Here is a 25,374-nt window from a genome sequence, read left to right as displayed (position 1 = left end):
CATGTCGAAACTTCAAGGTGGGGCAGCAGCAACAGGGGGTCTCGTGAGGTTAGAGCGTACTGTACCTTTAAATGACGGCAATCGTTCGTTTTGAGTCTCGTCAGACGCACGCTTGCGTAGTCAGGAAGCCCGACGCCGTAGCTAAAGTTAAAATACGTTAGCAAGTGTGATGCCGGAAGTTGTAATATTAACTCAAACTAGCGTTCATGGTATGTGATAGTCGGTCACATTTGGAGATGCTATGCTTTTATTTGGGAAAGTCCTAACAGGAAGTAGCAGGCGTGTTACGTACAGATGACTGTACCAAAGTAAGGGGAAGACCAGCGCGGTGTGTCTACTTGAACGAACAGCGAAGAGGAGAGGGGGGCTAGTCCAAAAACAGGGCTGTTGTGTGATCGCTGACTCGACATGTCACGACATTAGCGCTAAGTGTGGCTCGGAAACAACCGTGTTTACCCCCCTCCCGCCACATACGTACACACACACACACACGGAGCGGCGGTAGTTACGCAGCCACGCCCCGTACGCCGCGACTTGCGTGCCCCCTCCCTCCAAATACAACTGCTGGCGGCGACGAAGCGAGGCTGCTCTCTCGGGGAACCATGAGGGAGTACAAAGTGGTGGTCCTCGGCTCCGGCGGCGTCGGCAAATCCGCGCTGACCGTTCAGTTCGTGACAGGGTCCTTCATCGAAAAGTACGACCCCACGATAGAGGATTTTTACCGGAAGGAGATCGAGGTGGACTCGTCGCCGTCCGTGCTGGAGATCCTGGACACCGCCGGCACTGAGCAGTTCGCCTCCATGCGGGACTTGTACATCAAAAACGGCCAGGGCTTCATTCTGGTCTACAGCCTGGTCAACCAGCAGAGCTTCCAGGACATCAAGCCTATGCGGGACCAGATCATTCGGGTGAAACGGTACGAGAGGGTGCCCATGATCTTGGTGGGCAACAAAGTAGACCTGGAGGGCGAACGGGAAGTGTCGTCCGGCGAGGGCAAGGCGCTGGCGGACGAATGGAACTGTCCCTTCATGGAGACCTCGGCCAAGAACAAGACTTCGGTGGACGACCTGTTCGCCGAGATAGTCCGCCAGATGAACTTTGCGTCCACGCCGAGTGGCGACGATCAGTGTTGTTCGTCTTGTGTCATTCTGTAAAGGAAACATCGGCTCCTTGCTCGCTTTTATTTTTTGCCATGGTAAGTCGAGTTGACTGCTACGTTGCTAAGAAGCGCTCTTTAAAACTATTTACTTCACATTCCTATAAGTTAACGCTGATGCTTTTATCGCCCTTTGTTTGTTTGATGGCCGCATAGGGTTGACAAATTAAAAGGAAAAGTTTGTGGAAGGGTGGGGCGGTCGCAAAGACAGAAACCACCACATTCTTGGTGAGGGTCCGTTTAGACATGCAAACCATGTCGTTTGTACGTGTCAGCATATGATTACAGTCCGATGGTATTCTCAACAGTTTCATTCACGTCTTGGTGAATGTGTTGTGTTACCACACACTAAAACTACCCGATGTGTCTTCAAAATAGTAATAACATCTTGCCTACCAATGTCAGTGTCATGATTCGTATGTTCAACCACAAGCGTAGCGGGTCCATTGTAAAACTTTACAACCTGTTGCTAGCTAGTTCAACGGAACTGCGCTTTTTTTGTGGTCACATGGCATCACTTGTTGTTCGGCAGAGTACAAAAGGCTCAGTCATGACTGCCCCATTGGCCAATGAGAAATAGGCAAACGCCATTTACTAGGAAATTGGCACCTAATGCACAATTTTGTGGCCTCCCTTTATTGATATTAGACCCCAAAATACAAACTCAAACGGTAAACGGTAAGCATGGTCTTGTGCCATTAGACCATCGATTCTTACAGCCCCCAGCAAACTACATCGCGAATCGCTCTATGTCAGGACTACGGTAAGCCAAAGGCCCCCCCCCCCCCCCACCATAACTGATGTTAGGCTGGGCTATATTGTCCTTGCTCGACTGTGTATGAATTCAACAATCAAATCGATTTGTGGTTGACTCGATATCATTTATGCCTCCTAAGTTCTGAACTCCTGTTTGAAAGCTGCCCATTAGTCATAGCTGATGGCACAATGTCCTCCTTAAGACGGACGTCAAACACCTTGAGACTCTGTCAATACCGCACAATAGACCGACTTCCCACCAATCAATCCCATCACTTATTTGCGCAATACGGGGCGGAGGGGTCCTCAATATTTTACGGTTCTGACTTGCGGTTCAGATTGTCACGCAATAAACTAGTTAGCGCAGTAGAATGACGATATGCCATCATGCGGCACAAGGAGGCACGTTTAGCTCCTACTACGTGCTTTGGGTTTTTCAGTTAATTGTTTGATATTCAGAGTCCTTCAATAGATATTGTGTTAAGTAATTAGTCAGACTGTAGAATGTTCCACCTAAATCATTTGGGTTCTGTCACTAATATAGAAACTGAACTCGGTCATAGACCGAGAACCCCATGTACACCGAGTCCAATGTGCATGCGACTAAATATACGAATGAAGACTTTTATAATGAGCGTGTAAGGTAACTTGGGGAGTCCAGTGGCTTGCTCAGTGGGACACTGGCAGCACAACCTCCTGACCTTGTGACTTTTTGGTCCAGTTTTCTGCGAACCTCTGACCTCGGAGTCTTGAAACCAGCTCCTTCCGGACTGAGCCACACTTTTGTTAGTTTTTTTGGGGCGCGGGGGTTCATTCTGATCGCATTGAGGAAGTGTCTGACTCGTTTGCAGAACTGGAGAGACAAGTTCTTGCAACTCTGAGCTTTAAAAAAAAAAAAAAAAAAAACTTAGCCGTTGTTTGTCTCACACAACACTGCATCGGCTTGTTTCACTTTCTCTGAGCTTCTCCCGGAGTTCCTGTTTTGGCCCGCATCCTTGGAGTCCTTTGTGGTCCTGGCGTGATTGGTGACCATTGTTTTTGTTATTTGTGGCAGTGTGTTGCAGCAAGTGTGTCTTGTTGGCGTCTCAGCCTGGCCTCGGAGGAAAAATGAAGAGGAGTGCTGCAGGGAAACAAGAGGAGGAGGAGGAGGAAGAGGGGAGCAACTGAGGCAGAGGGGAGGGGTCCGTCCACTCTTCAGGAATTCTGCTGGGTCGGAGAATCTTTGCGGTGCGGTCCGTGCCCACAGTTGAGGTTGGATCGCACTGGTCCCAGCCCACCAAGGAACTCATATTTCTCCTTCAAGGAAATGGCGCGGTGAACATTCAAAGGAGATTAAGACTCTAAAGTATATTTTGTTCATAACCATACTCAATCCTTGGACGGGTACAAACTTAGAGGTTCTTTTAAGGTTTTGTTTTTGCTCCAAAGTCTAACAAGTTGGTGGTGGAATAACGCAACTACTGTCTTTTTCTCTGGGTTACAAGGAGATTTGACGTGAGGACCACCGCCTCGTGTCCAGTGCCTTTTTTTGTTTTCTTGTTTTTTTGTTTTTTTGTTTTGGTCACCCTCATTCAACACACTTCAACTGTTCCTGTTTAGTGCCAACACACCCCAAGGTGGCTTCAGAGGTGTTCTGTCCAAGGAATGGTGCTCTTCTCTACGTTTGGGTCTTTTCATTGATTTTGTTTTTGGTCCCTCCCGTAAGATGACGGCGTTTAGCGTTGCAGCCAGTGTTGAAACGCACAGGTACTGGAATCATTACGACAATGCCACCAAACCACTTGCGGACCTCTTCAATCAATGTTTGACTTTGTCGGACAAGTGATGATGATGATGTACATGTGTGGACCAATCTAATCCTGATTGTAATTTCAATTTTGGACCAGCCTTTTAACGTTGAGCGGTCTGTTTAAAAAAAAAAAATCTTTTAATACAGATGGCATTTTTTTAAAAAACAAAACCACCAGGCTGTGTTCTTTTTTTTTTTGTTCGCTTCTTTGTTCCGGTTTTATCATGTCCCAATTTGTTTAAAAAAATAAATAAAATAGAAACAAGCTTTTTTTTAACATGTTCAAATTTGACAGGTATTAATAATCTTATCTGTCGTGTCAAATTTAGAATACTAAATTAATATTATTTAGAATATTTTTACGTTACAGGGACGTTAGAAGAACGCAGGATCCTCAGTTTTTGGCGGTCCCAGGTTACGACTTTTCCAGGTTAAGAACGTCACACAATTAACTAATTTGGTGCATCTCGTAAGATTACGTGGTGTTCGGCTCAGTTAAAGCCTTCCTATTCTCCCATTTGAATGTTTTATATTTCTGGCGTAGAAGTTTTTTTTTTAATGCAAATATTTATTGTAATTATGATTTTACCCGAGAGCAGGTTAGCTATCTCACATTGGGACTTGCATATAAACTGGGATGACATATTAAACTGAAGACCGGCTGTATATTAAAATGTAATTCAGGAAACAGCTTTCAAAAAACATGTTGACTCACACAGCTGTCATGGCTGAAACTAGTCCTTGATCGGGAATGTTCACCCAAAAGAACCCCCAAAAAACTTACTTCTCATATAATATGCTGAGGTTTCGTGCGACATGCTGACATTTTGCGTAACGGCGTTGAGGCGATCGGCCCGTCTTTTGGAATATGAGTCCTTTATAGAGTGTTAACGTGAGATCTGGTGGTACGCTGACTTCGATGCCTATCACCCTAGTCTAGGCTTGTCCTTTTGGCAAAATTGCCAAACACCAAAAAATAATAATAAATAATAGCACAATGTGCAAATGTGGTCATTTCTGTTCCCCGAATAGTTGGTCAAATTGCAAAATGTACAATGATTGGACTCCGAGGCGGTTCCTCTGCTTAGCTTCATGCGGCTAGGCTAGTTTGCAAATCCATAAACACCGCTTTGACGATGCTCTGACAAGTCACAATACTTCCTCCCTCAACTCGGAAACGATGCGGTTGTCGTTTGTGCAACATAACAGGAAATAAGGCGACCAACGGTATCATACTTGCGCTGAAACTTTCCGTTCCGTGCAAAAACAGAAGTCTCCCGAGTGATTGCCACCTTGAAAATGCACCCACTCTTGCCCGTGATCCTCTTTTTCACGATACTTGGACTCATCGTGTCATGCCAATTCCCGAGCTGTATCACAAAAGGCAAAGAACACAGAATTTGGATTGGCACTGTCAAGACAGGTATTAAATTCCATATCTGTACTGTATTTACGTGTGTGTCGATATTTCAGTCATGCGAATCGGCGGGTTGTGTTACACCCGCGAAAGCTCGGCGTCTTTGCTTTGGCCGACGCGACCGCGGAGCTGATCACCGCCATCTATAAGGTGAGGACGCCATTAATGGAGGACCTCCACTCCACAATAGAGCGGAACCTATGAAATTATTTGAGAATGACAGTTTCTTCCTGGCTTTTTATACAACAGTAATTCCAAAAGTAGGAGCAACCTCAGCAAAACACACCAGAAATAATAAAAGTTGAGATCAACTGTTGTAGTTCATATTTTACAGTGGTCAACTCCTGTTTGCACTTTTTGTTGGGGGGGGGGGGGGCACTTCGCCCAAAATCGAGATCTGCACATCATTTTTTTGCTGTGTTTTTCTTTACACGTGCAAGTTAATGTTAAAAAAATGAGACGCACGAGACAGGAATCATCTTCACGATTTATGCTCGGTCATTAAAAATGACAACCCAGACCATTGGGAGCATGAACACGATATCTGTTTCACACCTCGCTTTTTTTGGGTGAGGCAGAGAAGGACGGATGACATTGTGCAAGCCGTCAGCGTATTGCGCAAAACCCCAGCATGCCTCATGACAGCTCATTGCATCAATGGCTGTGGCTCAGTTTTTTTTTCCGTTTGTTTTTGTTTTTTAAGTCACACTATCTGTTAAGACTGTTAAAATGGATGCGCTTCACATGTGGCGATATCTTTGGCTTTTTTGGCAACACATAAGTGAACAAAGTGTTGGGTTTTTTTCCACGATCATGACAGTTTGGCCCTGGAGCCATTTTGCTTGTTTTCATTGTTGCAAAACCCAAACAGCTTCCCTGAGTTGCTTGTGTTGGAACTTAGTAATCGTGCGGTGTGCACAGTGTAGGCTCTTAGAAAGCCAACTAAAAGTAATAATAAGTGGTATAGAAAGTAGACAATATGTTTAAAATAATTTGGTAAACTCCAACCTTACAGGTGTCAAACTCAAGGCCCGGGGGCCAGATCTGGCCCGCCACATCATTTTATGTGGCCCGCGAAAGCAAATCAATCATGTCAAGTTCCATGATGCTTGCTAAAGTCTGAACCATAATTTGAAATTGTCAGAGGTAATCCACAATAACAGTCCTTATTGTAGACTTCTGATATTTAAACTAGTTATTCATCAATTTGTTGTGCGCTGCGTATGTAATATGTGTAGGGAATTAAACAATTATATGGTTTCCCAAAATTCATAACGGCCCTACAAGGGAAATCGTAACTAACTGAGTTACACCCCTGTCCTACTGTGTTAAATGACTTCAGTCTTTTTTTTTTTTTTCCGTCGGTCGCAGTGAAGGCGAGCCTAATGTTTGCATGACGTCCTGACACACACGTGGTGGAAATTGAACTCTACTTCAAACTATTGCTTGATAAGAGCGTTTATTGCTCCTCATAAACCAGAGTGTGTGAGCGTGGACCCCCACCCCCGCCATCTTTTGACTGTTTCAATCAGAGGCCGTGGAGTAAACATCTGATAGCTGAAGAATTTGCCCTTTGGTAGAAAACAGCAGTGCAGCGAGCTCTTCTTTCTTTTCATCTCTGTTGGAGGGTGTCACTTCCTGCCTTCAACCTCGTATTTGCTGACTTAGGTATCGCAAAGTGGTTTATTTTATTTTTTTTAAATGTCATCGGAGGTGGTCACGTGATGTGGTTGCCTTGGTTAAGGGGGAGTTGAGATGCGGTATGGCTGCTGGTGGTGGTGGTGGGAGGGGGGGGTATGGCCTCGTGACCTCGCTACCGCGATGGTGGTGATGTCAAGGGGGTCGGCCATTTTGACCGCATATCTACTGTCAGCGTGGCATTAAAACTGCTTTTTGATCTCATGATGATCAATCGGACTTTTCTGCTGGAGTCGGAGTGTTGCTAGCATGAGTGGGTGGGTTCAACATTTTTTTTTTACACAAGACTTAATCACTATATAGACTCCTCACTGAATTACAGGCTGCCTCTGCTCCCCGAGCGCCAGAGTGCTATTTCGGAGGCTGTGTTGTGTACAAGCTTGCGGTTTTCTTTTTTCCTTCGCTGTAGCTTGCTGGCATTCCTCCTAACGGTATTAGCCTCCTTTTATCAAGTTACTCAATGCTCGCTAATCAAGTCCCTAAAAAAGTGCCGGGGCAGCAACTGTGTTAAATCTTAAGCGACAACAAGATGATTTAGCCCGCGCATCGCGGTCAACGAGATTCCGAGTGCAGAAGTGCAACGTGAACTGTTGTCTGTCGAATAATTGTTAACATTCAACTTTAACATTCAATTTATTCAACTTTCTTTTTATTTAATGTGAGGTCATACACAAGCAAAGAAATGCCAAGCGCGCGGTAACAGCTCTTGCCGTATTTTGTCAAAGTTAAGATGAGCAACGTAGCTAGCATACCACACATCCTGTATCTTCTTTGACATTGTGATGACCACGCGCAAAAGGATGACGACGGGTTCTATTTCAAAACACTCAAAACTACTATTGAGGTGTTATACAAAATATTTTAATAGTTAAAACATCTATATTGTGATTGTGTGTATGGGTGCATTCTTATTTTACTACTGTTGCTTTGTTGATGCTTTGGCTATATTGCAATGAGCAGCAAAAACACAGCTTGCCAAGGCATAATAACGATTTGAAGTCGGAATTTGCTTTTGACTCTTTAGGCACAGTTTTCCAGAAAAGTAGAGTTAATCCTTTCTGATGCTCACTCAGGAGATTTGCAAAGGTCTCCGGATATTGGTCTAAATCCCGTGTGATTTGCTGAGGTCATGCTGAATTCTTCTTTTTAACTTCTTTTTAAAGTTGTTTAACTTCCAGTGCAAGATGTCAAGTATTCCATCAGCAAGTCTTTTCAACCGGAAGCATAATTGCCTCTTTGTAAATGAGAATAATGATAACGATCAAAGATATAGCGCAACAGCTCTGATCACAAGCCGGTATTGCAGACTGCTGACCACTAACAACTTCCGGTGATGCAGGTCACACGCCATCATAAGTTAAAAATGTACCCGCTTTATTTTATTTTATTATTATTTTTTAAATACTTTTTGTGAAAATGAGACTGATAGGATGATTAGGGTGCAGTGAACGTTAACGCAAAAAACTATATGACTAACATGCACAAAGACACACAAATGGTTTGGGTTTTTTTCTCCTCTCGCCCTCGCGATCAACTTGGGAACAGTCCGCGATCTACCGGGAGATCGCGATCGACGGAATGGGCACCCCTGCTGCATACTAAAATTTTCCGCACAATCAACTGCAGCGTCAAGTCCGATTCCTAGGTCGGTGGTGGACATCCCGTGCATCTTTTCCCCAAAGAAAATTGTCCTATTCAGAATTTCTCACACGCTACTTTCCGCAAAGAAGCCAACACTTTTTTAGACCGACTGTCAGGTGTGTAAGAGCTGATTGTCGCTCCGTCTTTTTTTACCTCCGCGAGTCAGGGAGCGGCCTTCTCCCCGTGGAGCTTGCTGCACCGCAGATGGCAATGCCCCAGAATTCCTCCCATTCCCAGCATTCCTTGCACCGGAATGCCTGGACATGTTTTCACCCGGTAGCCGTGAAGCAACGGGAAAGGGAGCCGGTGTTTACGGATGCGACTCGCTTGTTTTGCGTAGCTGTGATATCTCTGCTTCTGAATCGATTCATAGGCTCACTTAATTTCGGTTGATCGAGTCCAGCCGTCAGGGAAAGAATCGCAAAGGTTGCGAAAGCCTAAAAGCAACGGAGCGGTTCATTATCGCCGATGTGTCGCAAGATGTATCCCGACAGTTGGAATTATGCCCATTTGGAGATCGTCACAGAAAACCCAACAAAGAAAGTGGGCCAAAGGATCCAGTCAGACCGGACCGGTTGCTTATGCCATGCGCGTGCGGATGAGTACTTTTTGTTAGGTGACTTTGCGACTACATTTGTAATGATGACCGGTTTGGCAGAATGCGGTGAAGGTATAATAAGGAAGCGTGCTTTCACGCAAGTCGTGAGCTCTCTCTGCTCTGAATCAGTTCGTGTTTTTTTTTTTATGCAGTGTCCTTTTCACTCCTCGGTTCGGTTCCGCATACCAAAATGGCAACACACCACACTCTTTTCTTATCGTTGAGTCAGTAAAGAAGAAGGTTTGTTGGAGAAACCCCGATACAGTAATTCATCGTTTATTGCAGTTAATGGGGACCGAAACCACCCGCGATGAACGAAAATCCGCAAAGTAGCGACCAATTAACGTATACAGGAAAAAAAAGGCCGCAAACAGTCCGCGAGAAGCTGCAAAACGCATGCAAAACACAAAAAACATGTTCAGTTCTGTACTCCATGTATATGAAAATTATTTATTATTATTATAATTTTTTTATGAATATGTTTGAAAAAATCCGCGATGCACTGAATCCGCGATAAACAAACCGCGAAATAGCGAGGGATCACTGTACCGCAAACCAGCGAATAGGTAAGTGTACTTTCAAAGCATGACGCAAGCAGCACACTTGTTCAGGCGTACGAAAAAGACGGCTCTATTCGGTCAACCGTCCAATGTGCTGATGTCACCATTTTGACTTTCAAGCATGGTCAGAGCTTGTCAAGCACGCGTGACTTCATCCTGCCTCACAGAATACAAACAAGAGCCGGCTACAAAGATGTTTAGGGTATAAATAAATAAATAAAGAATGGAGGTTGTGTGGAGCTACGCTAGAATGCATTTGGAACCATACCATGACCACCTCTTTCTGCGAGACCGGTTAGTTTGGTCCACACCAGTTTGCTCTGTTCACACCTGTTCAAATGAACCACACAAAGTTTTTGAAAGAAGAAAAAAAAACACCCCAAAAGTGACTCTGTCATTTAGGTCTGTCGTAAATTCTGCGCAAGCATCAGACTGACTGGCAGAGTTCCTGAGGTTTGGGTGTGGTTTCACTCTCCGCCACAAGACTTATGGTTTGGAACAAGTCCTTGTCGTTTATTGAGTACAGTATAAGCTCCATGCGCAAGGCCTGCCTTCAGACGGCCATACGTAACCACTTTAGCGCATACGTGCATTGAGAGAAGAGTCAGATGAGTTTCTGCCATTTGCGTAATTGCGCACGATCGTGGGGCGAAAACTGCATACGGGCCTACGTTGCGTGATACTTTGGTGGGAACCTCTCTTCAGGAACATAATGACAGGCACACTCCCCTAACTTGTGGCTCCGCTACAATGGCCGGGAGCATTCTGGGACCAGGCGACAGAAGAATAGAATCCTCATGTCTGGGATGGTTTGGTCGACGCCTTCAGTGACCGATCTCTTCGTTTGTCTCCACCGAAATGCACGGTGCATTTCAGGATCTGGGATGTAGCCACTGTAAGGGGGTTGTCAAATATGCAAATGACGCATGGAATCTTTGTCTTTTTCGCCCTGGGTTCAATGTGCCCTTCTATCAAAAGCCCTGGCCCCAGCCAGGCCCCCCTCAGTAAAATTAATTTAGAACCGCCACTGACAATTAGGCTTTTGTAGCGTGGCGATAAATAGGGTACTGTCCATTGATTTCTTGACAGACAATTTTCACCTTCTTGTTACAATGGGGGTGAATGCAAAGCACAGTTGTCAAAGTCAAGGCCCGGGGGCCAGATCTGGCCTGTCATATCATTTTATGCGGCCCGCGAAAGCAAATCAAGTATGTCAAGTTCCATGATGCTTACTAAAGTATGAACCAAAATTTCAAATTGTCATTCTTGATTTAAAAAGTAGTGTCAATCCATCCATTTGTTGTGCGTTGTGTATGTAATATGTGAAGGTGATAAAACACTGATATGATTTCCCCAAAATTCATAACGGCCCCCCAAGGGAAACCGTAACTACAATGTGGCCCACGACAAAAATTAGTTTGACACCCGTGCATTAAAGGTATGCATTAAATGTGTCTTGGTTTTTGCAAACCCGACCACCCTAAACTGAATTAGAGCTCGAATGGAAATTGTGACATGAACTATAATAATTAAGTATTATTTTTTTACTTATTTTTTTATTTTTATTTTTTGTGAGAAATTAATAAAGAGGTGCAGGTGATTGTTGACTTCCATGCAGGCAGCCTGGTATCAGATCCTACTGAAGCGTATGAATGGGAAAATCTATGAATGTCTTTATGTCCTGTGATTGACTGTCACCCAGTAGTCGGCACGAAGGAGAATGAGCTCCAGCTACTTGAAACTCTGAATAGGACGAGCGGTGTGGAAAATGGAGGAAAGTTACAAGCATGGTCACGGAACACCACCATTGCATTTGTCATCCACATCATCACAGCACAAGAGTGGCTGGAGTTAGGCTTTGCGGCATCCTCCTCCAGAGCCCGGCGCTGGGTCATGTGAGGGTTTCCCACCACCCCCATCTATACCCTGCTCTGTCATCGCAGCACTCCCCTCCCCCACCCCGCATTCTGATGCCGCGACATCCCTGACCTTCCTACCCGGTCACCCCCGGCCTCCTCTTTCCATCATTTTCCATCGCCTCCTTACTTCCCCGCATTCCATCGGCTGTCATATTGCTCCTGAGGTGTGTTTGATTGTCTCTGCGCACTCTCCTTCCTTCACCCCCCCCCCCCCAACTCCCCTCCTCCCAGCAACTACCAGTCAGGAGTTGTGATTCATCATCAAATTTTGTTCCTCTGGCGCATTTTATGCAACATCTCTTGCGTAACCTGAGCAGCAGGCAGGCCCGAGAAAACCAGGTGGGAACAAAATAAATAACGCGAAACCTTTCCTGTGTAGTTATAGAAACAATATGGATGCGTCTTTACTGACTCAGTTTAGGAGGAAGAATAGCAGGCTGCGGAATTTTGGTGAAGAATCTTTACGTTTATTTAACTTCCCCTTCAATCTGTAACAACAGCCGCCACACTTTTCGGCAGGGTTCGAGTTTTTCCAGCGGCTCCGTTAACATAACATTAACGTTTAAGGTATCAGCCAGGCCTTTTCATTGTTATTTTTACAGTTAATGCAACAGTAAGGAAGAATGATTTTGATGTTTTTATTGCTCGCACTCTTTTATTCCCTCCCAGGGACAAATCTGAACGATAAAATGCAGCTTGAGAGGTGTGCTGGAAAAATTAAAATGGAACACATTCGAAATGGAAATCAAAACTAAATTCTATAGGTGAGAGTAAAATTACTCAAAAAAAAACAACAACAACACTAAAACCATCTGCTAAATTCTCAACCCAAACTATTTTGAAACCTCCAGCTCTTGTTTATTTTCTTTTCACGCACCGCTGGGAGTGCACTGCTATTTGTCTCTCCTATGTTAATAGTTTGCCAAACATGGGCCTTGGCAGGAAATGCCTTTCCGTGTGGCAAAGGTGACTCATTGGCACTGATCGACACACCACCTCCACCCACAATGCCAAAGTAACTTCACCTACGTACTGTCGGAAGCGAGTCGTGCTTTTTCCTCTGCAAACCGCACCGTTTTGGCAAACAATAGAAAGTCATTCAGAACATTGTGTGGTTGTTTATGCATTTAAAAAATGAAAAAGCTGTGCATGACGTTCCAAACTTTGACAATGTTTGTTGGTATGGAAGCTATTTACCATATGATTATTTTTCGTGATAGGTTATCTTTAAAAATGTCCCGGCGATGACTCTTTTGGGGAATTTTGGAGCGTCAAAGCCCGCAGGAAATTGCTCATATCCCGTGTGGAGCGGTGGAAGAGGAAGTCTCCTGTGACACTGGGAATCTGTGGCCTCGTGACCCACATTAGCGCCACTGGGTACCCACATTTTTTTTTTTTCATGCAGCTGCTGTTTTCCCAAGTCTCTTTGTTTATGGGACTGCAAAGTATACATTGTGCATTTTAAGTGCAATGAAGCTGTATAATAATGCTGCCAAATCATTTTACCGTTATGGACAAAAGAATCGGGACAGTTCTCGCAATCAAACCAATCAGACCTTATCATATCTCTTCCTTTGTTTTTGAACTGTTTTTGTTTTGGACCACATGTCCATATTACCGCCCCCCCCCCCCCCCGCCCATACAATATTATCATCAATAATAATAATAATAATAATATAGTTATACATTTAGTTTTTGGGAGAAATTAATTGTTTACCCATACACACACACATCATATATATAAAATCATATACATTTCATTTTTTTGTGTAATAAAATAATTTAAATTAAAAACAAATTTGCATTCTTTCATAATTAATGATAAATGTTATATTTAGTAGTGCTGTTTTTACTTTTCAATATTTACATTCCCCACGTTTGTACAAAACAATCAGAATTTTTGAAAAAAGAACACATATGTTACATTATTTCAAATGCTTACATTTTTGTTTCCCAAGTTGTGAAAATGAATTTAAATTACTTTTTCATAAGGTTTACTTTCATTTTTACTGGTATGTGCATTTTGTTGTAAATTTCACTCGCATACAGTATGTTTTCAGAATTTTCAGAGCAGTGGTTGCTTTCTTTGCAAGGAATAATACGGAAATATAATTCAAATTAATTTACAAATTATGAAAAATGAATGAGCGCGTTTCAATTTTTGCTGGAATCTTATTCAAATGTGACGGGTTTTTTTGTGTTTGTTTTTTAATCCGGTATTAGTCCAGTATTTATAATGTCACCTTAATCCATTTTTCATTTTTTAAAGAAATCTGTAGAAAATTGTTTGCTTTCTTTCTGCAATGGCCAACTGTCCCAATTCCTTTGCCCACTTGTCATATTGGGAAATTCCCTCCACACCAATTATTCTCAGTGCGCACATTCTGTCGCGGACCACTTAAACTGTGAGCACGCACGAAACAAGCACTCCAGCATAACTGTCACATGTGAATATGACACTGAATAGCTTCTATAGTGTCAAGTGACGACCACAGCACTGACAGGAAGGAAGGGTGGATCCACAATTCCTGTGCCCAGACCATGACTGGGACTTCTCATGCTCACGTTCTTCTTTGTTGCCAGTTCGCCGTCTAGTGTGTGGAAAGTCAACATGCTCCAGAAATTACGTTACTTTTAAAAGAGTACAGTGCAAAAGTAATAAAATTAGAAAACCTACAGTATGTCTTCTTTTAAAAAGTTAAATATTTTTTGGGGAATATTTACAATCATATTTTGAAGTCTATTTTTAAGAATAGTTCAAATCATGTTGTTAACATATTTCTAATCATATGTTTGAGTTTATCCATCCATCCATTTTCTGAACCGCTTAATCCTCACCAGGGTCGCGGGGGTGGTGGAGCCTATCCCAGCCGTCTTAGGGCAGTAGGCGGGGAACACCCTGAATTCGTTGCCAGCCAATCGCAGGGCACACAGAGACGAACAACCATCCACGCTCACATTCACACCTAGGGACAATTTAGAGCGTCCAATCAGCCTGCCCTGCATGTTTTTGGAATGTGGGAGGAAACCGAAGCACCCGGAGAAAACCCACATAGGCCACATGCAAACTCCACACAGGGAGGCTGGAGCTGGAATCAAACCCGGTACCTCTGCACTGTGAAGCCGACGTGCTACCCACCGGACTACCTCCAAAAACATGCATGGCAGGCTGATTGAACACTCTAAAAATTGTCCCTAGGTGTGAGTGTGAGCGTGGATGGTTGTTCGTCTCTGTGTGCCCTGCGATTGGCTGGCAACCGATTCAGGGTGTCCCCCGCCTACTGCCCGAAGACAGCTGGGATAGGCTCCAGCACCCCCCGCGACCCTAGTGAGGATCAAGCGGCTCGGAAGATGAATGAATGAATGTTTTCAGCCATAATTGTGTTGGATATTACCGGTATATATTTTTCTTTATCATTTTAGTAAACATTGAATATAATTTCAAATTATAAATTACATTTAATTAAATAATTTAATTTCAACACTATTCACAACATTTTTTCCCAAATGAAAATAACCAACGGATTCTTCCAATCCTTAATTATGAAACTAATATTAGCAGTTTTATATTTATTTTAATATTAACACAGCTTCACACCTCAAGTATTGGTGAAACCGCGGCTGCTTTCTTTCTCAAAGATGGGTTTCATCTTCCCCTCCATTGAACAAACACTCAATCATAGTATTTTGTTCACATTCATAAATTCGCTTTAGAGCCGCGTTGGCCATTGTTTTGTCTGGTTTGCCCCCCTATTAGCTGCTCAACATAAATCAGCAAACTCGCCTCTTGAGTTTGTGTTCCGTATTCATTTGACAGAAGGACAAATGTTGACTAAATCAGATTTCCAAGCCGCCAAATGCCTCCCTTGAGATTTGTTTTCCTTTTGCGAGCGTGATTAGACTCAGGTTGATTGATATTGAATGTGTGAAATGTCAGCTGGAATGACTTGTGCACCAATTAGAGCTGGGGCGGGGGTGGTGATCAATATCAAGACTGAGCATATCAATGAGGCTGGAAGGGAGAAAATCAAGGTCAGAGGATTTGAGTTGATTGAATGTCATGAGGAGCCAAAAAAAAAAAAAAGTATGCGTGTGTTATTATCATAATATTTTTCTGTGTGCGTACACTGCACTCGAGGCATCCTATCAGTTTCACGTCCACACAAAAGTTTTTTTTAATTACATTAAAAAGCAGGTCACTTTTAACCTACAGTAGCACATGACCTACATCACAGGAAGTTGTGAGCAGTCTGTAATTGCAGCTAGATCAGAGCCATTGAGATATATCTTTTTTTTAATTAATTTATATTTTAATGGCATCCTGGCCATATGGACCTTGAGGGGCTTAGTAAACCCCTCGGCTGGTCAACTCCCAACTCCCCCCCTTCCTAAATAAAAGGGTCTACTGTTCAACGGGTCTCTTTTCTCAAAATTCCTGTCAGGAGTGACTTATCTTTCGTTTTACGTCCCGCATGGACCTTTTCATTCAAATAATGATTTTTTTTTTACTCCATTTGATTAACTCTCTGTTACCCTTCTTCCCTATCGTGCTCTCTTTTTTTTTCATAATGTGCGCGTTGTTTTGAGGAAGTCTACACTTTAGACCATATGGTGCCTGCTGAGCAAAGATAAATCCCCACAGGACACACGCGCGCACCCACACACACGCCACATAACGAACCCACCTACGTTATCACATTTAGCACCTTCGCGTCTGCGGTTGTGTAACAGCAATAGGCAACCTCAGTGTTTTCATGTCAGCGAGTCTTCTTCCTCCTCCTCCTCCTCAGTTGATGTGATGTCTGCCTACCAGCCTGTGCTTGTCAACGTGTACTGTGTACCTATCCATACACACATATGGGCTCTCAAAGAACTTGTCTGAGTCGTTCACTCGTATCCTCCGCATTGTTTCAAGGAGAAGTCAGGTCAAAAATGGTCTTGACACTAGCGCGTTGGTGGAATATACACATGAAGCAGCTGTTTCATTATGTGTGTGAGTGGTTATTTTTGTAGTTTATTTTACAAGTGCTAACCTGAAGCATTTTTGGGATTGGGCCACATAAAAAGCAAAACATCTGCCAATAAGATCCAATACAAGTGTACTAAATATCAGGCCTTTCAGAACAGCACATCCTGTACACAAAACGAGAACCAGTCGAGTGCAAAAAAAAAAAGGCAACAGAAGGCACATTGAGTTTCAAAATCGCTGACGCAGGCCAACTAATTGCTTCACTTTGCACGTCTGACCTGCAAAGACTTGCATCACCTTGAAACTTAAAAAAAAAAAAAGGGGGAAGGCCATTGGGATCAAAGAGTGTCACACTTCCTCTTTCTCCTTCTCTGTGTTAACAATGTAAGACTGCCATTTTGTAAGAAATATGGTGGTGGTGTGTGGGGCTGGACGGCGAGGGGCAGATTGTAAACCCCTCAGGCACCAACCTCCTCCCCTCCCGCCTCTTGTGCCCAAGTGCCTATGCTGCGCTGTCACGGACGAGGGCACAGCTGGGCGAGAAAGAACAGAAAGGTTTGCTGAATGCTGCTTTGATTGCTAGTGCAGCAGTTGAGGTAACAAAAATGTGGACAAGAACAGAAAGCAAAAAGGCATTTTCAAAAGACAGCTCAACTTCAGACGTGGTCTGCTCGACCCGTCGCCATGACGACGCCACACTTGAAACCACTGTTTAATTGGTGCGAACTGTACTTCTATCCCGTCCCACTGTGAATATTACAATTACATAACCTGCATCATTATGCAAACAAGGTCGGTAAATATGCTCTTGGGCTTTGTTATGAGGGAATATCCTTACTGGAATATCCGAATCAAAATGTAGAATGAAGTGTATCTACATCGGAATTTTTTTATGTATGAAATAAAGTTATAACATTAAAATTAAATATCATTTATTTATGTCATTATTTTAAAATTGATACTGAACAAAAAAAGTGCATCATTCTTGTTTTTGCTCCATTTTTCCTGAAATGAAGATTTTTTTTCGATGTAGAAAAAGTATTTTATTTTCTATTGTGGACGGACAGCCGAAGGCACACCTGGGTAATCATCAAGCGGTGAAATCTGCACCTTGATATGCCACAACCGTAAAGTAGATGGAAAGGAGGTGCAAGAGCCGGAATTGAACCCTGCACCTCTTCACCGTGAGGCTGACGTGCTAACCAGTGGACAACCGGGCCACCCTAAATGAATGGATGGATGGATGGATAGAGAGATAGATAGTTTTCTCTGGGTCCTCCGGTTTCCTCCCACATTCCAAAAACATGCATGGCAGGCTGAATGAACACAAAAATGTCTTAAGGCGAGAGTGTGAGCGCGGATGGTTGTCTATGTGTGCACTGCTATTGGCTGGCAACCAGTTCAGGGTGTACCCCCCCCCCCCCCCACAACCTACTGCCCGAAGACAGCTGGAATAGGCTCCAGCAGGCCACGCGACCCTCATGAGGATAAGCAGATCAGGAAATGGATGGATAAATATATTTAACTACATGTTTAGTTTTGTGGCTGTAATTTGCATTGGTTTGCGGCATTACAGCACACTCACATTTGGTCTTCCAAGTGAGCCACAAGAAAGGAATAATTTTGTGATTTTACATATTGCTGGCGGCAATGCAAAAACAATGTCATAATTTTGTAAATGTCACATTTTCACAAATATTAAGTATTGGTCAATCCACACGGGTGCTGTTATTTTTGACTGATTATTGACCCATCTGAATTGTTGAACATGGGCTGCTCTCTATAACAGTGCAATTTTTAACGGCTGAACAAAAATGCAATACCTGGGATCTCCGAAAAGATTTTGAGAAGATTTCGGAGCTACGAAGATTCCACCCAATGCCAAAATCGTCTAATATGCTCTCTGACAGGGCCAATCAAAACAGAGCATGAGTATGTTTGTGGAGGCACCATTTGTGCTTTTGAAAGTGGATGTCAATCTTCCCTGCAGGTTCTCAGGCTAATTCTAGCAAAATGAAAATGCACTTGGTGTGATGCGATTAAACGCTGGCTGTCAAATGGCAGTTTTACTGCCTTGTCAAGGTGCACGGCTCCTTCAATGTGTCTGTTACGCTTTACCTATTTCTGGAAACAAGTGTAGGCGGCTGAGAGTGTTCTAGCCAGAAGGACATGATGGGAGATGTTCTAGTGAGGATGCGTTTTCTGGCCATAATATTAGGAACACCTGCACAAATTTCTGTCTTGACACTAGAAAACACTACTTGATTTTGAGTCATGACGTCTGGAGGTATTCATTTCAGAATAAAGTTTTTATTGTGACTACTTCAGGTGGCTGAACGAGAGAGGCGATGTATTAGAAGTACGCAACGCAAACACCGATGATTATTTATCATTGCTGAGATTGCTGTTTAGCTGTGAATTATGACAACTTCTGTGCCATCAGAGAGCGTTTTCTCTAAAACGGGACAAATATTCTCTGAGAGGAGAAACCGCCTCAAGCCTGAAAAAGTGCACGTCTTTGTCAAAGCGAATTTGCCTATTTGGAGGCCTGAGTGGCAGAAGAAAAGTGGACCTGATGTCTCATGATTGCTTTCAGAGTTCATTTGTTTGTTTCGCATGTTATTCGCTGATGTTGAGAGCGACCATTTTGGAGCCGTTTACCAGTTTTAAGGTCGTTTTATTTAGTCTAATCGCGTTTGTCATCACAGGTGCACTGTACATATGTGGTGGTCAATGTGTGCAAAGTGTTTTGCATATTTATATTTTCCCATCACGTTAAAAACAAAGCATGACATGATTAAAAAAAATAAACATGCGTAAAAATATCAAAGCCAGTATTTTGAACAGCTCTTTTTGGTGAACGGCTCCTTTTAAAGAGACTTAAGTCCCATCACTACAGGGCTGGACATGCTATTGTTTGCTTAACTTTGCTGCTAGCTGACCTTTTTCTTGTCCTGTTAAATGAAATAAACTTGTTAGCTTGGATCATTCTCTCATGAGGTATTCAGTGTGTGTGTGTGTGTGTGTGTTTTCCTGCCTGTCCACTATCAAGTGTTTTTCCAACATTAGCCTGTGAAGAGAACATATATGTAGACCCAATAGATACCCCCCCCCAAAAAAAGTAATAATGCAATAGGTACATTTAAAGGCTATTTTGGCGCGTGGCTCACACACACACACGAGTGGCTCAATCGGACAAGGCAAGCAACCGAGTGGCAACGCGGTGCGACGGTAGCGAGTTATTACCAAAAACAGTTACAGAAGGTGTTTTGATGAAAATCAGCTCCACTCGGCTGCGCATTTCTGTGAAGTGAATTCCCTCCCCCAGCCTCCAGGGAGCATGCAAATACAAACCAACACACATCAACAGACACGGACTTTTGTATCTGCGCCGGCTTATGATAAGATGAGGTTTGGGTTACACGGCTCGTGGGAAGATATCATTGTAGCGCTGTAATTGATGACAGGAGTCAGTTGGGACGTTAGGGCTTTATATCGGCATGCCTCTTTTTTTATTCATTCATTTATTTTTAACAGTTGACGATTGCATTCCCTGTGATGCATGTCCTAATTATGGTGGCGGGTGAGCTTGCGTCTATCCCAGCTGACCTTGAGTAGCATAAGCAAAAACAAACATTCACCCTCGCCATCACATCTCTGGTCAACAAGTGTTGAGTGTTCAAGAAACGAAATATGGATACTTTTGTAATGTGGGAAGTCAGAGCAGCCGGAGAACACCAAAATCAATCTACACGGGAAGTCAAGATTTGAACCCTGAACCTGCACTAACTCACCAAGCTGTCTGGGTTCTTTCCCATTGAAAGAACACAAATGGGAGGGGAGAGGAGCCAGATAGCGCAGCTGGTTACACGGTGGTACCACTGTGTTGGGCTCAAGACGGGCCCTATCGTAGCCCCGTAAACACACTGACAGGTTTTCTGGCAAAACCTTCAAGTGTTGTCTTGTCTTTCATCACGACAGCTGCGCCCGTGCGACTTTCACATTTTGACAGTTTGTCAAGCGCGAAAAGTGATTTCGCCCGGCATGAATGCACAAAGGCAACCGGAGAGTACTTTCCTATGGAGGGTCAGTCCCTGGTGTAAGTTCAAAAGGCATAACTAATGTGTCACCTCATGTTGGCTTGGTCACAGGACCAACCGTTTTTTTTTTTTTTTTTTTTTTTTCGTCTGCCGTTACTTTAAAATGACTGCGAGCAGCTTGTGTTCCAGTACATCCCCATGCAAGCTTTACTCCAGCATCAGCAGGCCAAGTGAACCTTGTGCTTTTGTTGCGCACGTCTTATTTTTCTTAATTTATTTTCTCATGGCCAAGTGTTGCATTCGCCCGTGTGGGCTCGCAGCTCGTCCGTCTGAGAGAGGACGGATGAGTCAACGTGTAGGAGCGAGAGAAAATACACGTGCGGCTCTCTGACAATCACCATTGTTTTCTCAACTCGCACTGCAAAACACTCGAGCCATGTATGTGGATGGCTACACACATTCTCCGTCTGTCTGCTTGTCTAGTTGCTTCTGCCAAGGAAGCAATATTTTATCCGTCCGCCCTCCCGCTCATTCATTCTGTTCATCCATGCATTTATCCATCCATCCACTTATGTCTCTCAGTCCATCCCTTCATTTAATAGGCAATCTCTGTCTGGCCTGCCACGTATCTTTCTATTGGGTTTACCGCCCTCATTTTCCATCTATTAAAATGTTTGATAATAAATCAGCACTTTGGGGAGAATTTGGAGGGTTTCCATTTTTATTTTTTTTCTCGCAGCGCGATTCAATGAGTGTCACATGTTAAATCTGGGGGCCGGGCTAGCCTCATTCCCGTGCGAATATTGGGGATCACCTGGAAAATAAACAAGATTGGATAGCTTGGTTCATCTTTTGATCAGATCGATAATCAGTTATGGGGTTTTTTTCCAGCTCCAAAATTCTGATTGTCTGAAGCAGGGGTGCCCAAACCAGTCGCGATCACCCGAAGCCTGTCGACTGGTCCCAAGTAGATGGCGAGGAGATAGGAGGAAATGGGCGGGGGGGGGGGTTGTGGACAGTGTATTAATATTATATATGTTAGTGTATACCGCACATGCTAAACAAACTATCAGTTTCACCCCCCCCCCCACACCCTGCCCCCAAAAAATTAATACTAATAAAGGTCAACTTACGATGACGCTTGACCTTCATCCCCGGATGTTGTTTGCCAGTCAGCAGTCTGCAATTGCAGCTTGCGATATATCTATTATTATTATTCTCCTTCAAAGTTTGTTTCATCTGCAATTCACTGATGGCGTTGACAAAAAAAAAAAAAAAAAAATTGGGAATCTGGAGCGCCTTAGCATTTTAAAACGGTACACATACGTACAATTGTTTCTGCACTTAACGCATTGCAAAAGTGCGTCCCATGCCTCCGCGTCAGATCTCTACTAAAATAGGCATTTATTTACTTTTCACAAACTTTATCTACTTTATTTTTCAGTTTCGTTGTCGCCGTCTAAAGTATTCATCCAGCCATACAAATAAATTACATTACAGCAATACAATACAGAGGAAAATTGAAAGGTTCTTGTGAAGATCACTTATTCCTGCATAATTGAATGCGACGCCGAGACACGTCGCACTTTTGACCACGGACTTGCCAAGCCACCATCGCCAGACTTCCTCTTTAACGGCAGGCAGAAGATATGAGCTCACCTATTTCACAGATGAGCTCATACTGCAGTGCCTTTTGTTCGCTCATGGCCAACACACCCCCTCGTGTCTGCCCACCGCGCACATTAAAATATTAAACGTCTTCAGAAACATGCGTGTACATCACCGTTAGGCGCACCGGTACATAAATGTGGTTGGTGAAATGATCCGTTTGCCGAATTTTTCCATCATCCCTCTAGCGACAGAGTTCAAAATGTCAACTTTGGTCACGCCACAGAGAAAAGCGTACATTTTGCCTGTGATGCCATCCTGATCCTCATCGATACCTTGGGGAGGACAAGGTCTGCGAACCGATTTATTGTGAATATGTTTGTGACTTTCTGGCGTGCGTCCACACATTTTCAGTAAGTACCACTTGCGCTGTGTCGCGTCCATCGTGTGTCATGCATGGCAACATTGTTGTCTGAAAAGACACACCATGCTTAGTTTGCAGGAATGAAAGACAAGAAAATATATGGATCAAAAGCAAAAAAAAAAGGGGGGTTTGTTGTGTCATCTCAAGGCGAAACTGTCATTCAACGGCAATGCGGGCCGCTCAGGCGGGGAAAACTGCATGCGCAAGCTGAGCGGTGTGGTGTGGGAGGAAAGAGTGAGAGGCAAGAGAGGCGGGAGCTATTCAGAGCATACGATGCCACCCTGACAAGACGGCGAGACGCATGACATGCTTGCGTTTACGCATCACTTTTGAACACAACTCAGCTGGGAGCACTGACAACATGTTTGCGCTCTGGCATGTCTGAAAAGTACTCATTTAAATAGAATGCAACATGATTCCTTGATTAAACCGTATTGCGAACTGAAATATCAGAACGTATAGCTTGCACCCATTTCTTTTGCCCAAAACATTCTAAGGAACGTCACACACCCATCGACGCGGACAATCACGACTGAACACACGGCAACTCTAGTTTGCATGAGTGGCCAATCACGTGTCGAAAAGCAAAGCACAGAACGTCTGTCGCCAAAATGCACCAGTGCAGTCAATGGATGGGGCAGTCACTGCCAACAATCTCTCAATTAGCCAATCTACACCAGGGTTGCCCAAATCCAGTCCTCAAGAGCCTGTTTTAGATGTCTCCGTCATCCGACACACCCGATTCAAAAGATCAGCTCATTCGCAAGCTTTGCAGAAGCCTGATAACGATCCGGACGATCGCATGGCATCAACATGCCAACTCCAAAGGAAGGCCAGGTCGGATAATCCTTCAGCAAAAATAAATAATGGACCTCTAACAAAGATAATATTGCTGCTCCATTTTTTATTGACAGATTAAGTCAATAACCGCGAACGTCAAATAGAGTCACAACCTTGGCCGCAAATGAAAATTGCAGAATTGAAAAGAGCAACATCAAGTATAACTGCTGGAGATGTGCATCTGTCCGTTCATGTTTATCTCTAATACAATGATTATTCCAGTCGCATAGTTATGGAGTAAAGGAGTCCTCTCAGAGTTCATTCTTTGATGCTGCCATCAGCTGCTACCAAATGCGTGTGTGAGAAAACCCAACGGGTGTGTCTTCTGGTTAACACCCAGAAGGGCTAAATTGCTGTTTGTCCACCTCCCTTCCAAACACACACACGCAAACAAAGTCTCTACAGAATGAAGCAACATTCCTGCCGCTTGTCTTTCCAAGACATTTTGCTATATAAATAAATTTCACAGATGTTATCTTTGCCCCGAACGAGCATCCGCTCATGCTAATTTGCTAATGAGATCCAGGAAAAGATATTGACAAAATGTTGTAAACTCTGGTGACTAAAATGATTCATAAAATAACATTTTCACAAAGGCCACCTTATGGTGATATTGCTACGCAGCTCATTAGGTTGCTCACGTGCCCCTAATAAAGTGGCCTGCCCGTGTATACCGTCTTTGTGCTGTCTTATAAATCATACTTTCCACCTCCAAGTGAGTCATGCACACTCTGTGTGTGTGTGTGTGTGTGTGTGTGTGTGTGTATGAAAGGTGAGTCCAGAAACCAAAGAGGAAGCGATTACATTTTCCTGTCAATTTGTGTACGTGTTCAACTCGGTAGATTTTTCTCAGTGAGATTAGAGACGCGTCTTACGGATAACTTGCTTGTCGACTTCCAGTCATAAACCTTTAAGTAACATTGTCACTCTCTTAACTGGCATACGTGTGCAAAGTTCAGTCTTTTGGGGAATTTGACAAGCAACATAACAAGAATGTTTGGGATATTAAATTTAAAAAATATACATGAATAATATATTTGAAATGAGGTTAGCTGGAAAAGTGTCAGCCATTTTTTTCAATTTATTTAACTTTCTTTAATTGGTCAATTTCACTTGCAAAGTAGCATGTAGGTTAGGGGAATGTAAATGGGTGAAATAAACAGGAAAAAAATAAGGCTGGCAGAAGAGTTTAAAAAACAGTTTTAAGCTTTAAAATGGGCCAATTTGACTTGCAGTATCGTAGGGATAGTTAGGGGAAGGTTTGCAAATAATCGAGAGGAAATTAAATTCTAACATAGGTCAAATGAGGCCAAGAAAAGCATTTTTATCTCCATGTTATTGAAATGTTGTTCTACATTTTTTTTTTAAACAGGCCAACTTGTCATAATCGTTTAAAAAAAGACATACCTTCTACTTGTTGTAATGTGGCCCTCTGGTGGCATGATGATGAAGCTCGACAATCCTCACACAATTCTGTTTCAATCCATCTCAAGCATTTCGACACCCATCTCACTTCCAGGTGTGATTTGGCTCATTCCTCCATTCGCTCACCAGTGCTGCAAGGCGCCACAAACGATGACCTCATCGTCCTGCCCGGGCAAGTTGGCAAAGAGAACACACAGGAGAGGGGGGGGGGGGGGGAGTCAATCACAGGTCATCTAATCGGTGCTAGCAAGATGCCCCGTAACCATGGCGACGAGCCAGAGTGCCAACAGTGTGTGTGATGTACGCCCCCGCTCCCAGCCTCCCCCGTTGTTGTTTCCACATTCACTTTTGTGTACATCAAGAGGCTCAGTGAGTTCATCAGTGGCCCACACCGCCGACACATTTACAGTCATTAGCTGTTGTTGAGCAACATATGGCTCATGCATACGTAATGTGTCACGGGGGAGACGACAGCAGGGGGTGGGGGACGACGGGGGGGGGGGGGGTGCGTCGACGACCCTCAGCTGATAGGAG

At 43.6% G+C, this 25,374-nt stretch overlaps 1 protein-coding gene and 1 long non-coding RNA gene across 2 annotated transcripts in view; both read left to right on the top strand.

Annotated features, from left to right (window-relative positions):
* LOC127609061 (uncharacterized) overlaps positions 1-14,894 on the top strand; it is a 57,704-nt gene extending 42,810 nt beyond the window's left edge. The window contains exon 4 of the long non-coding RNA XR_007964463.1: positions 14,734-14,894. This is a non-coding gene — a long non-coding RNA (uncharacterized LOC127609061). The remainder of the gene's footprint in view (positions 1-14,733) is intronic.
* On the top strand, positions 343-3,872 carry LOC127609058 (ras-related protein Rap-2b). The gene is made up of 2 exons (XM_052078686.1): positions 343-1,195; positions 2,967-3,872. Exon 1 carries the CDS (start codon positions 603-605, stop codon positions 1,152-1,154), a length of 552 nt encoding a protein of 183 aa, XP_051934646.1. The 5' UTR covers positions 343-602; the 3' UTR covers positions 1,155-1,195; positions 2,967-3,872.
* Positions 14,895-25,374: the final 10,480 nt, after the last annotated feature.

The sequence above is a fragment of the Hippocampus zosterae genome, chromosome 10 (genome assembly GCF_025434085.1).
Source record: "Hippocampus zosterae strain Florida chromosome 10, ASM2543408v3, whole genome shotgun sequence".
Classification (NCBI taxonomy): domain Eukaryota; kingdom Metazoa; phylum Chordata; class Actinopteri; order Syngnathiformes; family Syngnathidae; genus Hippocampus; species Hippocampus zosterae.
Note: the sequence above shows the minus strand (reverse complement) of the source record. Positions and strands in the feature narration are given on the sequence as shown.